Here is a 16,236-nt window from a genome sequence, read left to right as displayed (position 1 = left end):
AGACGCACGGTATAATGTCCAGACGCACGGTATAATGTCCAGACGCACGGTATAACGTCCAGACGCACGGTATAATGTCCAGACGCACGGTATAATGTCCAGACGCACGGTATAATGTCCAGACGCACGGTATAATGTCCAGACGCACGGTATAATGTCCAGACGCACGGTATAATGTCCAGACGCACGGTAGAATGTCCAGACGCACGGTATAATGTCCAGACGCACGGTATAATGTCCAGACGCACGGTATAATGTCTAGACGCACGGTATAATGTCCAGACGCACGGTATAACGTCCAGACGCACGGTATAATGTCCAGACGCACGGTATAATGTCCAGACGCACGGTATAATGTCCAGACGCACGGTATAATGTCCAGACGCACGGTAGAATGTCCAGACGCACGGTATAATGTCCAGACGCACGGTATAATGTCCAGACGCACGGTATAATGTCCAGACGCACGGTATAATGTCCAGACGCACGGTATAATGTCCAGACGCACGGTAGAATGTCCAGACGCACGGTAGAATGTCCAGACGCACGGTATAATGTCCAGACGCACGGTATAATGTCCAGACGCACGGTATAATGTCCAGACGCACGGTATAATGTCTAGACGCACGGTATAATGTCCAGACGCACGGTATAACGTCCAGACGCACGGTATAACGTCCAGACGCACGGTATAACGTCCAGACGCACGGTATAATGTCCAGACGCACGGTATAATGTCCAGACGCACGGTATAATGTCCAGACGCACGGTATAATGTCCAGACGCACGGTATAACGTCCAGACGCACGGTATAATGTCCAGACGCACGGTAGAATGTCCAGACGCACGGTATAATGTCCAGACGCACGGTATAATGTCCAGACGCACGGTATAATGTCCAGACGCACGGTAGAATGTCCAGACGCACGGTATAATGTCCAGACGCACGGTATAATGTCCAGACGCACGGTATAATGTCCAGACGCACGGTAGAATGTCCAGACGCACGGTATAATGTCCAGACGCACGGTATAATGTCCAGACGCACGGTAGAATGTCCAGACGCACGGTATAATGTCCAGACGCACGGTATAATGTCCAGACGCACGGTATAATGTCCAGACGCACGGTATAACGTCCAGACGCACGGTAGAATGTCCAGACGCACGGTATAATGTCCAGACGCACGGTAGAATGTCCAGACGCACGGTAGAATGTCCAGACGCACGGTATAACGTCCAGACGCACGGTATAATGTCCAGACGCACGGTATAATGTCCAGACGCACGGTATAATGTCCAGACGCACGGTATAATGTCTAGACGCACGGTAGAATGTCCAGACGCACGGTAGAACGTCCAGACGCACGGTAGAATGTCCAGACGCACGGTATAATGTCCAGACGCACGGTATAATGTCCAGACGCACGGTAGAATGTCTAGCCACACATAAAACATGTAAAGTATCGAGGAAAAGGCCATCAGCATCCCCGTGTAAATGAACATATATTTACCATATCAGAAACACCACATTAACATCTCATTAACATAACATGTGATCATGCGGGATCAAACTCTTTCAGAACATAAAAACATCATTATTAACCCAACATCAGAACATTAAAACATTCTAAACATGATCATTATTAACCCAACACCAGAACATTAAAACATGATCATTATTAACCCAACACCAGAACATTAAAACAATTCTAAACATGATCATTATTAACCCCAGAACATTAAAACATTCTAAACATCATTATTAACCCAACACCAGAACATTAAAACATTCTAAACATGATCATTATTAACCCAACACCAGAACATTAAAACATTCTAAACATCATTATTAACCCAACACCAGAACATTAAAACATTCTAAACATCATTATTAACCCAACACCAGAACATTAAAACATTCTAAACATGATCATTATTAACCCAACACCAGAACATTAAAACATTCTAAACATGATCATTATTAACACCAGAGCATTAAAACATTCTAAACATGATCATTATTAACCAAACACCAGAACATTAAAACATTCTAAACATGATCATTATTAACACCAGAACATTAAAACATTCTAACCTAATATCACTGTGAATGAAAAGCATTATGACCAGACAATAGGAGTTATGGTGGAACTGGTGTTTCAGAACACACACAGAGGCACTGGATACACAATCTGATTTGTTTCAAAAGGAAAATACACATTCAGAGAAAGACCTGGACAAATTCCATTTAGATGTCATTAAAATGACATTATTACACTTAGTCATGAAAGTGCTTCAAGGAGAAGGGAGTAAGGAACGGAGGGAGGATATAGAATTGGAACAGGGCCCATTGAGGTGTGGGTAAGGGAAACCTAGTCAGTTGTGCTTCAAGGAGAAGGGAGTAAGGAACGGAGGGAGGATATAGAATTGGAACAGGGCCCATTGAGGTGTGGGTAAGGGAAACATAGTCAGTTGTGCTTCAAGGAGAAGGGAGTAAGGAACGGAGGGAGGATATAGAATTGGAACAGGGCCCATTGAGGTGTGGGTAAGGGAAACCTAGTCATGAAAGTGCTTCAAGGAGAAGGGAGTAAGGAACGGAGGGAGGATATAGAATTGGAACAGGGCCCATTGAGGTGTGGGTAAGGGAAACCTAGTCAGTTGCACAGCTGAATGCATTTAACCCATTTGAATCAGAGGTGCTGGAGGGGGGGGGGGGGGGGGGGTTATAACTGCTCGAGGGAAAGGGTTACTATGAGTCAATATACCAAGACATTATAGTGTTTGAATCAGAGGTGCTGGGGGGGGGGGGGGGGGCTGTTGTTGTTGGGGGTTATAACTGCTCCAGGGAAAGGGTTACTATGAGTCAATATACCAAGACATTATAGTGTTTGAATCAGAGGTGCTGGGGGGGGGGCTGTTGTTGTTGGGGGTTATAACTGCTCCAGGGAAAGGGTTACTATGAGTCAATATACCAAGACATTATAGTGTTTGAATCAGAGGTGCTGGGGGGGGGGGGGGGGCTGTTGTTGTTGGGGGTTATAACTGCTCCAGGGAAAGGGTTACTATGATTCAATATACCAAGACATTATAGTGTTTGAATCAGAGGTGCGGGGGGGGGGGGGGGTTATAACTACTCCAGGGAAAGGGTTACTATGAGTCAATATACCAAGACATTATAGTGTTTGAATCAGAGGTGCGGGGGGGGGGGGGGGGGGGGCTGTTGTTGTTGGGGGTTATAACTGCTCCAGGGAAAGGGTTACTATGATTCAATATACCAAGACATTATAGTGTTTGAATCAGAGGTGCGGGGGGGGGGGGGGGGTTATAACTACTCCAGGGAAAGGGTTACTATGAGTCAATATACCAAGACATTATAGTGTTTGAATCAGAGGTGCGGGGGGGGGGGGGGGCTGTTGTTGTTGGGGGTTATAACTGCTCCAGGGAAAGGGTTACTATGATTCAATATACCAAGACATTATAGTGTTTGAATCAGAGGTGCGGGGGGGGGGGGGGCTGCCTTAATCGACGTCCACATCATCGGCACCCGGGGAGCAGTTGTTGTTGGGGGTTATAACTGCCTTGCTCGAGGGAAAGGGTTACTATGAGTAAATATACCAAGACATTATAGTGTTTGAATCGAGACAGATACCGTGAGTCTACAGGTGCTAGCTGTACTGGTAGACTTCCACTCATTGTGCTAATGCTAGTTAGCATTGGCTCGTGAAATGACTTTTAACTTCCTCCAAACTGCACACAGAGACATAAATTGTATCAATGAGAAAAACATTTTAATGGCTATAATCTGGCACTATTCTTTACTCAGGGCTGTTCAGTTCTGGTTCTGGAGGCCCAAAACACTTCTGTTTCTGCTAGTTAATTACACTCACCCCTGCTTTTACTAGCAGTCTTCCTCTATCTAGTAGTGAATCTAAACTAGAGGAGGACGAGGAGGAGGAAAGGAGGAAGAGGGAGGGGCAAGACATGATGGATTAGCAGGCAGTGATGTCACTGTGATGTCATATAAATATATTATTGTAAAAACATTCATATTCTTGACTAGAAATATATGCCAGTGTATAGTTGGTCTCCACAGGTCCAGGGTCAGAGGTCAGGTGACAGTGTATAGTTCCTCCTTGGTGCTGTGACAGAGTGTGTAACCACAGGTCCAGGGTCAGAGGTCAGGTGACAGTGTATAGTTCCTCCTTGGTGCTGTGACAGAGTGTGTAACCACAGACTCCAGGGTCAGAGGTCAGGTGACAGTGTATAGTTCCTCCTTGGTGCTGTGACAGAGTGTGTAACCACAGGTCCAGGGTCAGAGGTCAGGTGACAGTGTATAGTTCCTCCTTGGTGCTGTGACAGAGTGTGTAACCACAGGTCCAGGGTCAGGTGACAGTGTATAGTTCCTCCTTGGTGCTGTGACAGAGTGTGTAACCACAGACTCCAGGGCTCCAGGTGTTCACGGAGTCGGTCTCTCTGGGAGGCAGGAGGAACACCACACTAGAGGCAACCAGGACGTGCCATAGAGAGTGTGTGTACAGGTAGTTGTCCTCCGTCTCAGCAAACACGTACACACACACACCGACCAGCGCCGAGGCCAGGCCTGGCAGGAGGAACAGTACCCAACGTCGCCAAGAGGGGGGGTAGCACTGTTTCCTCTTCAGCCCTCGATACACCTGGAAACACACATTATACAGACGTTACACACAACCTTAACCCTGGCAAGAGGAACACTAAAACTGTCTCCTCGTCAGCCCTCGATATACAGTAACAGTCTAAAGTGTGGACACACCTACTTATTCCAGGGTTTTTCTTTATTTTTACTATTTTCTACCTTGTAGATTAATAGTGAAGACATCACACCTATGAAATAACACATATGGAATCATGTAGTAACCAAAAAAAGTGTTAAACAAATAAAAAAATATTTTATATTTGAGATTCTTCAAAGTAGCCACCCTTTGCCTTGATGACAGCTTTGCACATTCTTGGCATTCTCTCAACCAGCTTCATGAGGTAGTCACCTGGAATGCATTTCAATAAACAGGTGTGTCTTGTTAATTTGTGGAATTTCTTTCCTTAATGCGTTTCATCCAATCAGTTGTGTTGTTAGGGGTGCAGAAGATAGCCCTATTTGGTAAAAGACCAAGTCCATATTTTGGCAAAAACAGCTCAAACAAGCAAAGAGAAACGACAGCCCATCAATACTTTAATAACTTCTTGAGGGCAGGGGGCAGCTTTTTCACTTTCGGGAAAAATAGCATGCCAAAATTCAACTGCTTGCTACTCATCCCCAGAATATAAGATATGCATATGATTAGTATATTTGGATAGAAAACACTCTGAAGTTTCTAAAACTGTTTGAATCATGTCTGTGAGAATAACAGAACTTATGTAGCAGGCAAAACCCTGAGGACAAACCATTCAGAATTTGTATTTTTTTGATGTCACTGTCTTTTCAATTAGTTTTTTTAGAGACACCAGATTTCTAATGGACTTGCTTGCAGTTCCTACCGCTTCCACTGGATGTCACCAGTCCTTGGAAATCGGTTGAGGTTATTCCTTTGTGTAGTGAAGAAGTAGGGCTATCGTAAATGAGGGTCACATGAAGTAAATATTTTGAGAGAGTCACGTTATGAAAAAAGTTGCTTCAGTTTGGTTTCGTTTTGTATTGAACACAGATCATCCCGTCTTCAAATTGATCGATTATTAACGTTTAAAAATACCTAACGTTGTATTACAAAAGGAGTTTGAAATGTTTTGGTAAATTTACATGTAACTTTTGATATATTTTGTAGTGACTTGGCGAAAGTTGGAAGCTGTGTTTTTCTGGATGAAATGGTCCAAATAAATTGACATTTTGGATATATATCGACGGAATTAATCGAACAAAAGGACCATTTGTGATGTTTATGGGACATATTGGAGTGCCAACAAAAGAATTTCGTCAAAGGTAAGGCATGATTTATATTTTATTTCTGCGTTTTGTGTCGTGCTTGCAGTGTTGAAATATGCTAGTCTCTCTTTGTTTACTGTTGTGCTATCATCAGATAATAGCATCTTATGCTTTCGCCGAAAAGCCTTTTTGAAATCTGACATGTTGGATGGATTCACAACGAGTGTAGCTTTAATTTGGTATCTTACATGTGTGATTTAATGGAAGTTTGATTTTTATATCATGTTATTTGAATATGGCTCGCTGTATTTTCCCTGGCTGGCTATTGGACGTTTGCGTCCCACCTGCCCCAGAGAAGTTAAGACATGAAGGTCAGTCAATACGGAAAATTTCAAGAACTTTGAAAGTTTCTTCAACTGCAGTGGTAAAAACCATCAAGGGTTAATGGCTTCTTGAAGATTCTCAAATATATTTTAATTTGTTTAATTAACACTTTTTTGGTTACTCCATGAATCCATATTTCTACAAGGTAGAAAATAGTAAAAATAAAGAAAAACCCTGGAATGAGTAGGTGTGTCCACACTTTTGACTGGTACTGTATGCATGGATGTATAGTTACCCAGGAGGTCACCATGGATGTATAGTTACCCAGGAGGTCACCATGGATGTATAGTTACCCAGGAGGTCACCATGGATGTATAGTTACCCAGGAGGTCACCATGGATGTATAGTTACCCAGGAGGTCACCATGGATGTATAGTTACCCAGGAGGTCACCATGGATGTATAGTTACCCAGGAGGTCACCGTGGATACATGGATGTATAGTTACCCAGGAGGTCACCGTGGATACATGGATGTATAGTTACCCAGGAGGTCACCATGGATATATAGTTACCCAGGAGGTCACCATGGATGTATAGTTACCCAGGAGGTCACCATGGATGTATAGTTACCCAGGAGGTCACCATGGATGTATAGTTACCCAGGAGGTCACCATGGATGTATAGTTACCCAGGAGGTCACCATGGATGTATAGTTACCCAGGAGGTCACCATGGATGTATAGTTACCCAGGAGGTCACCATGGATGTATAGTTACCCAGGAGGTCACCATGGATGTATAGTTACCCAGGAGGTCACCATGGATGTATAGTTACCCAGGAGGTCACCATGGATGTATAGTTACCCAGGAGGTCACCATGGATGTATAGTTACCCAGGAGGTCACCATGGATGTATAGTTACCTAGGAGGTCACCATGGATGTATAGTTACCCAGGAGGTCACCATGGATATATGGATGTATAGTTACCCAGGAGGTCACCATGGATGTATAGTTACCCAGGAGGTCACCATGGATGTATAGTTAACCAGGAGGTCACCATGGATGTATAGTTACCCAGGAGATCACCATGGATATATGGATGTATAGTTACCCAGGAGGTCACCATGGATGTATAGTTACCCAGGAGGTCACCATGGATGTATAGTTACCCAGGAGGTCACCATGGATGTATAGTTACCCAGGAGGTCACCATGGATGTATAGGTACCCAGGAGGTCACCATGGATGTATAGTTATCCAGGAGGTCACCATGGATGTATAGTTACCCAGGAGCTCACCATGGATGTATAGTTACCCAGGAGGTCACCGTGGATACATGGATGTATAGTTACCCAGGAGGTCACCATGGATATATGGATGTATAGTTACCCAGGAGGTCACCGTGGATACATGGATGTATAGTTACCCAGGAGGTCACCATGGATGTATAGTTACCCAGGAGCTCACCATGGATGTATAGTTACCCAGGAGGTCACCGTGGATACATGGATGTATAGTTACCCAGGAGGTCACCATGGATATATGGATGTATAGTTACCCAGGAGGTCACCGTGGATACATGGATGTATAGTTACCCAGGAGGTCACCATGGATGTATAGTTACCCAGGAGGTCACCGTGGATACATGGATGTATAGTTACCCAGGAGGTCACCATGGATGTATAGTTACCCAGGAGGTCACCATGGATGTATAGTTACCCAGGAGGTCACCATGGATGTATAGTTACCCAGGAGTTCACCATGGATGTATAGTTACCCAGGAGGTCACCATGGATGTATAGTTACCCAGGAGGTCACCATGGATGTATAGTTACCCAGGAGATCACCATGGATGTATAGTTACCCAGGAGGTCACCATGGATGTATAGTTACCCAGGAGGTCACCATGGATGTATAGTTACCCAGGAGGTCACCATGGATGTATAGTTACCCAGGAGGTCACCATGGATGTATAGTTACCCAGGAGGTCACCATGGATGTATAGTTACCCAGGAGGTCACCATGGATGTATAGTTACCCAGGAGGTCACCATGGATGTATAGTTACCTAGGAGGTCACCATGGATGTATAGTTACCCAGGAGGTCACCATGGATGTATAGTTACCCAGGAGGTCACCATGGATGTATAGTTACCCAGGAGGTCACCATGGATGTATGGATGTATAGTTACCCAGGAGGTCACCGTGGATACATGGATGTATAGTTACCCAGGAGGTCACCATGGATGTATAGTTACCCAGGAGGTCACCATGGATGTATAGTTACCCAGGAGGTCACCATGGATGTATAGTTACCCAGGAGGTCACCATGGATGTATAGTTACCCAGGAGGTCACCATGGATGTATAGTTACCCAGGAGGTCACCATGGATGTATAGTTACCCAGGAGGTCACCATGGATGTATAGTTACCCAGGAGGTCACCATGGATGTATAGTTACCCAGGAGGTCACCATGGATGTATAGTTACCCAGGAGGTCACCATGGATGTATAGTTACCCAGGAGGTCACCATGGATGTATAGTTACCCAGGAGGTCACCATGGATGTATAGTTACCCAGGAGGTCACCATGGATGTATGGATGTATAGTTACCCAGGAGGTCACCGTGGATACATGGATGTATAGTTACCCAGGAGGTCACCATGGATGTATAGTTACCCAGGAGGTCACCATGGATGTATAGTTACCCAGGAGGTCACCATGGATGTATAGTTACCCAGGAGGTCACCATGGATGTATAGTTACCCAGGAGGTCACCATGGATGTATAGTTACCCAGGAGGTCACCATGGATGTATAGTTACCCAGGAGGTCACCATGGCCAGTACAGCACAGAGGATGGGTCCCAGCATGTTCCACAATCCTCTCCGGTCCAGCTGCATGGACATCGCTATCAGCAGAGTACCTAGCATGAACAACATCTACACACACACACACACACACACACACACACACACACACACACACACACACACACACACACACACACACACACACACACACACACACACACACACACACACACACACACACACCCCAAAACAAGCGTTAGCACGACATATCACGTCTGAGTGTGTGTCTTTGTAGTAGGTCTGTGAGTGTGTGTGTTTGTAGTAGGTCTGTGAGTGTGTGTGTGTTTGTACTAGGTCTGTGAGTGTGTGTGTGTTTGTACTAGGTCTGTGAGTGTGTGTGTGTTTGTAGTAGGTCTGTGAGTGTGTGTGTGTTTGTAGTAGGTCTGTGAGTGTGTGTGTGTTTGTAGTAGGTCTGTGAGTGTGTGTGTGTGTGTAGTAGGTCTGTGAGTGTGTGTGTGTTTGTAGTAGGTCTGTGAGTGTGTGTGTGTTTGTAGTAGGTCTGTGAGTGTGTGTGTGTTTGTAGTAGGTCTGTGAGTGTGTGTGTTTGTAGTAGGTCTGTGAGTGTGTGTGTGTTTGTAGTAGGTCTGTGAGTGTGTGTGTTTGTAGTTGGTCTGTGAGTGTGTGTGTTTGTAGTAGGTCTGTGAGTGTGTGTGTGTTAACGTACGTGTTTGAATGTGTCTCTGACTCGGGCCATGCAGAGAACAGTGACCCAGATAGAACAGACTGAACCCAGGAAGTCACAGTACTGGAGAGTGTCGTAATCCATGATACACATCACTGTTAAACCAGGCTGGTCACATGCATGGTAGAACTAGAGAGAGGAGAGGAGAGGAGAGGAGAGGAGAGGAGAGGAGAGGAGAGGAGAGGAGAGGAGAGGAGAGGAGAGGAGAGGAGAGACAGTGGAAGAGAGGGAGAGTGAGAGACAGAGGGATGGAGCAGGAGAGAGAATTCGACATACCAATTAGGATCTGTCTAAAAATACTTGAATCAGTTATAGAACCCATTGCCCTTTATGGTTGAGGTCTGGGGTCCGCTCACCAACCAAGAATTCACTAAATGGGACAAACACCAAATTGAGACTAATATCCTCAGTGTACAACGTAGAACACCAAGTCATGCAGAGCAGAATTAGGCCAATAACTGCTAATTATCAAAATCCAGAAAAGAGTTTTAAATTCCACAACCACCTAAAAGGAAGCGATTCCCAAACCTTCCATAACAAAGAAATCACCTACAGAGAGATGAACCTGGAGAAGAGTCCCCTAAGCATGCTGGTCCTGGGGCTCTGTTCACAAACAGACCCCACAGAGCCATCACCTACAGAGAGATGAACCTGGAGAAGAGTCCCCTCAGCAAGCTGGTCCTGGGGCTCTGTTCACAAACAGACCCCACAGAGCCATCACCGACAGAGAGATGAACCTGGAGAAGAGTCCCCTCAGCAAGCTGGTCCTGGGGCTCTGTTCACAAACACACCCCACAGAGCCATCACCGACAGAGAGATGAACCTGGAGAAGAGTCCCCTCAGCAAGCTGGTCCTGGGGCTCTGTTCACAAACACACCCCACAGAGCCATCACCGACAGAGAGATGAACCTGGAGAAGAGTCCCCTCAGCAAGCTGGTCCTGGGGCTCTGTTCACAAACACACCCCACAGAGCCATCACCTACAGAGAGATGAACCTGGAGAAGAGTCCCCTAAGCAAGCTGGTCCTAGGGCTCTGTTCACAAACACAAACACACCCCACAGAGCCCCAGGACAACAGCACAATTAGACCCAACCAAATCATGAGAAAACAAAATGATAATCACTTGACACATTGGAAATAATTAACAAAAAAACAGAGCAAACTAGAATGCTATTTGGCCCTAAACAGAGAGTACACAGTGGCAGAATACCTGACCACTGTGACTGACCCAAAACTTAAGGAAAGCTTTGACTATGTACAGACTCAGTGAGCATAGCCCTGCTATTGAGAAAGGCCGCCGTAGGCAGACCTGGCTCTCAAGAGAAGACTGGCTATGTTCACACTGCCCACAAAATGAGGTGGAAACTGAGCTGCACTTCCTAACCTCCTGCCCAATGTATGACCATATTAGAGACACATATTTCCCTCAGATTACACAGATCCACAAAGAATTAGAAAACAAACCCGATTTTGATGAACTCCCATATCTACTGGGTGAAATACCACAGTGTGCCATCACAGCAGCAAGATTTCTCACAGTAGAGGATAACATGGTATAGAGGACAATAGGTTGGGGTTAGTGTGTATATATAACTCACAGTAGAGGAGAACATGGTAGAGGACAATAGGTTGGGGTTAGTGTGTATATATAACTCACAGTAGAGGAGAACATGGTAGAGAGGACAATAGGTTGGGGTTAGTGTGTATATATAACTCACAGTAGAGGAGAACATGGTAGAGAGGACAATAGGTTGGGGTTAGTGTGTATATATAACTCACAGTAGAGGAGAACATGGTAGAGGACAATAGGTTGGGGTTAGTGTGTATATATAACTCACAGTAGAGGAGAACATGGTATAGAGGACAATAGGTTGGGGTTAGTGTGTATATATAACTCACAGTAGAGGAGAACATGGTAGAGAGGACAATAGGTTGGGGTTAGTGTGTATATATAACTCACAGTAGAGGAGAACATGGTAGAGAGGACAATAGGTTGGGGTTAGTGTGTATATATAACTCACAGTAGAGGAGAACATGGTAGAGAGGACAATAGGTTGGGGTTAGTGTGTATATATAACTCACAGTAGAGGAGAACATGGTGAAGAGGACAATAGGTTGGGGTTAGTGTGTATATATAACTCACAGTAGAGGAGAACATGGTGAAGAGGACAATAGGTTGGGGTTAGTGTGTATATATAACTCACAGTAGAGGAGAACATGGTAGAGAGGACAATAGGTTGGGGTTAGTGTGTATATATAACTCACAGTAGAGGAGAACATGGTGAAGAGGACAATAGGTTGGGGTTAGTGTGTATATATAACTCACAGTAGAGGAGAACATGGTAAAGAGGACAATAGGTTGGGGTTAGTGTGTATATATAACTCACAGTAGAGGAGAACATGGTAGAGAGGACAATAGGTTGGGGTTAGTGTGTATATATAACTCACAGTAGAGGAGAACATGGTAGAGAGGACAATAGGTTGGGGTTAGTGTGTATATATAACTCACAGTAGAGGAGAACATGGTGAAGAGGACAATAGGTTGGGGTTAGTGTGTATATATAACTCACAGTAGAGGAGAACATGGTAGAGAGGACAATAGGTTGGGGTTAGTGTGTATATATAACTCACAGTAGAGGAGAACATGGTAGAGAGGACAATAGGTTGGGGTTAGTGTGTATATATAACTCACAGTAGAGGAGAACATGGTAAAGAGGACAATAGGTTGGGGTTAGTGTGTATATATAACTCACAGTAGAGGAGAACATGGTAGAGAGGACAATAGGTTGGGGTTAGTGTGTATATATAACTCACAGTAGAGGAGAACATGGTGACGAGGACAATAGGTTGGGGTTAGTGTGTATATATAACTCACAGTAGAGGAGAACATGGTAGAGAGGACAATAGGTTGGGGTTAGTGTGTATATATAACTCACAGTAGAGGAGAACATGGTGAAGAGGACAATAGGTTGGGGTTAGTGTGTATATATAACTCACAGTAGAGGAGAACATGGTAGAGAGGACAATAGGTTGGGGTTAGTGTGTATATATAACTCACAGTAGAGGAGAACATGGTGAAGAGGACAATAGGTTGGGGTTAGTGTGTATATATAACTCACAGTAGAGGAGAACATGGTAAAGAGGACAATAGGTTGGGGTTAGTGTGTATATATAACTCACAGTAGAGGAGAACATGGTAGAGAGGACAATAGGTTGGGGTTAGTGTGTATATATAACTCACAGTAGAGGAGAACATGGTAGAGAGGACAATAGGTTGGGGTTAGTGTGTATATATAACTCACAGTAGAGGAGAACATGGTAAAGAGGACAATAGGTTGGGGTTAGTGTGTATATATAACTCACAGTAGAGGAGAACATGGTAGAGAGGACAATAGGTTGGGGTTAGTGTGTATATATAACTCACAGTAGAGGAGAACATGGTAGAGAGGACAATAGGTTGGGGTTAGTGTTTATATATAACTCACAGTAGAGGAGAACATGGTAAAGAGGACAATAGGTTGGGGTTAGTGTGTATATATAACTCACAGTAGAGGAGAACATGGTAGAGAGGACAATAGGTTGGGGTTAGTGTGTATATATAACTCACAGTAGAGGAGAACATGGTGACGAGGACAATAGGTTGGGGTTAGTGTGTATATATAACTCACAGTAGAGGAGAACATGGTAGAGAGGACAATAGGTTGGGGTTAGTGTGTATATATAACTCACAGTAGAGGAGAACATGGTGAAGAGGACAATAGCTTGGGGTTAGTGTGTATATATAACTCACAGTAGAGGAGAACATGGTGAAGAGGACAATAGGTTGGGGTTAGTGTGTATATATAACTCACAGTAGAGGAGAACATGGTAAAGAGGACAATAGGTTGGGGTTAGTGTGTATATATAACTCACAGTAGAGGAGAACATGGTAGAGAGGACAATAGGTTGGGGTTAGTGTGTATATATAACTCACAGTAGAGGAGAACATGGTAGAGAGGACAATAGGTTGGGGTTAGTGTGTATATATAACTCACAGTAGAGGAGAACATGGTAGAGAGGACAATAGGTTGGGGTTAGTGTGTATATATAACTCACAGTAGAGGAGAACATGGTAGAGAGGACAATAGGTTGGGGTTAGTGTGTATATATAACTCACAGTAGAGGAGAACATGGTAGAGAGGACAATAGGTTGGGGTTAGTGTGTATATATAACTCACAGTAGAGGAGAACATGGTAGAGAGGACAATAGGTTGGGGTTAGTGTGTATATATAACTCACAGTAGAGGAGAACATGGTGAAGAGGACAATAGGTTGGGGTTAGTGTGTATATATAACTCACAGTAGAGGAGAACATGGTAGAGAGGACAATAGGTTGGGGTTAGTGTGTATATATAACTCACAGTAGAGGAGAACATGGTAGAGAGGACAATAGGTTGGGGTTAGTGTGTATATATAACTCACAGTAGAGGAGAACATGGTGAAGAGGACAATAGGTTGGGGTTAGTGTGTATATATAACTCACAGTAGAGGAGAACATGGTAGAGAGGACAATAGGTTGGGGTTAGTGTGTATATATAACTCACAGTAGAGGAGAACATGGTAGAGAGGACAATAGGTTGGGGTTAGTGTGTATATATAACTCACAGTAGAGGAGAACATGGTGAAGAGGACAATAGGTTGGGGTTAGTGTGTATATATAACTCACAGTAGAGGAGAACATGGTAGAGAGGACAATAGGTTGGGGTTAGTGTGTATATATAACTCACAGTAGAGGAGAACATGGTGAAGAGGACAATAGGTTGGGGTTAGTGTGTATATATAACTCACAGTAGAGGAGAACATGGTGAAGAGGACAATAGGTTGGGGTTAGTGTGTATATATAACTCACAGTAGAGGAGAACATGGTAGAGAGGACAATAGGTTGGGGTTAGTGTGTATATATAACTCACAGTAGAGGAGAACATGGTAGAGAGGACAATAGGTTGGGGTTAGTGTGTATATATAACTCACAGTAGAGGAGAACATGGTAGAGAGGACAATAGGTTGGGGTTAGTGTGTATATATAACTCACAGTAGAGGAGAACATGGTAGAGAGGACAATAGGTTGGGGTTAGTGTGTATATATAACTCACAGTAGAGGAGAACATGGTAAAGAGGACAATAGGTTGGGGTTAGTGTGTATATATAACTCACAGTAGAGGAGAACATGGTAGAGAGGACAATAGGTTGGGGTTAGTGTGTATATATAACTCACAGTAGAGGAGAACATGGTGAAGAGGACAATAGGTTGGGGTTAGTGTGTATATATAACTCACAGTAGAGGAGAACATGGTGAAGAGGACAATAGGTTGGGGTTAGTGTGTATATATAACTCACAGTAGAGGAGAACATGGTAGAGAGGACAATAGGTTGGGGTTAGTGTGTATATATAACTCACAGTAGAGGAGAACATGGTGAAGAGGACAATAGGTTGGGGTTAGTGTGTATATATAACTCACAGTAGAGGAGAACATGGTAGAGAGGACAATAGGTTGGGGTTAGTGTGTATATATAACTCACAGTAGAGGAGAACATGGTAGAGAGGACAATAGGTTGGGGTTAGTGTGTATATATAACTCACAGTAGAGGAGAACATGGTAGAGAGGACAATAGGTTGGGGTTAGTGTGTATATATAACTCACAGTAGAGGAGAACATGGTAGAGAGGACAATAGGTTGGGGTTAGTGTGTATATATAACTCACAGTAGAGGAGAACATGGTAGAGAGGACAATAGGTTGGGGTTAGTGTGTATATATAACTCACAGTAGAGGAGAACATGGTAGAGAGGACAATAGGTTGGGGTTAGTGTGTATATATAACTCACAGTAGAGGAGAACATGGTAGAGAGGACAATAGGTTGGGGTTAGTGTGTATATATAACTCACAGTAGAGGAGAACATGGTGAAGAGGACAATAGGTTGGGGTTAGTGTGTATATATAACTCACAGTAGAGGAGAACATGGTAGAGAGGACAATAGGTTGGGGTTAGTGTGTATATATAACTCACAGTAGAGGAGAACATGGTAGAGAGGACAATAGGTTGGGGTTAGTGTGTATATATAACTCACAGTAGAGGAGAACATGGTAGAGAGGACAATAGGTTGGGGTTAGTGTGTATATATAACTCACAGTAGAGGAGAACATGGTAGAGAGGACAATAGGTTGGGGTTAGTGTGTATATATAACTCACAGTAGAGGAGAACATGGTAGAGAGGACAATAGGTTGGGGTTAGTGTGTATATATAACTCACAGTAGAGGAGAACATGGTAGAGAGGACAATAGGTTGGGGTTAGTGTGTATATATAACTCACAGTAGAGGAGAACATGGTAGAGAGGACAATAGGTTGGGGTTAGTGTGTATATATAACTCACAGTAGAGGAGAACATGGTGAAGAGGACAATAGGTTGGGGTTAGTGTGTATA

General features: G+C 44.0%; 1 protein-coding gene across 1 annotated transcript in view; it reads right to left on the bottom strand.

Moving 5' to 3' along the window:
• Positions 1 to 1,486: 1,486 nt before the first annotated feature.
• The window catches only part of pgap6 (post-glycosylphosphatidylinositol attachment to proteins 6), a 43,977-nt gene continuing 29,227 nt past the window's right edge, over positions 1,487 to 16,236 (bottom strand). Inside the window, exons 11-13 of the mRNA XM_071390295.1 lie at positions 9,754 to 9,900; positions 9,042 to 9,158; positions 1,487 to 4,675 (exon numbers count right to left, since the gene is read on the bottom strand). Coding sequence (XP_071246396.1) covers positions 4,385 to 4,675; positions 9,042 to 9,158; positions 9,754 to 9,900 — 555 coding nt within the window. The 3' untranslated portion in view covers positions 1,487 to 4,384. The remainder of the gene's footprint in view (positions 4,676 to 9,041; positions 9,159 to 9,753; positions 9,901 to 16,236) is intronic.

Source organism: Salvelinus alpinus, chromosome 2, assembly GCF_045679555.1.
Source record: "Salvelinus alpinus chromosome 2, SLU_Salpinus.1, whole genome shotgun sequence".
In the NCBI taxonomy this organism is placed as follows: domain Eukaryota; kingdom Metazoa; phylum Chordata; class Actinopteri; order Salmoniformes; family Salmonidae; genus Salvelinus; species Salvelinus alpinus.
Note: the sequence above shows the minus strand (reverse complement) of the source record. Positions and strands in the feature narration are given on the sequence as shown.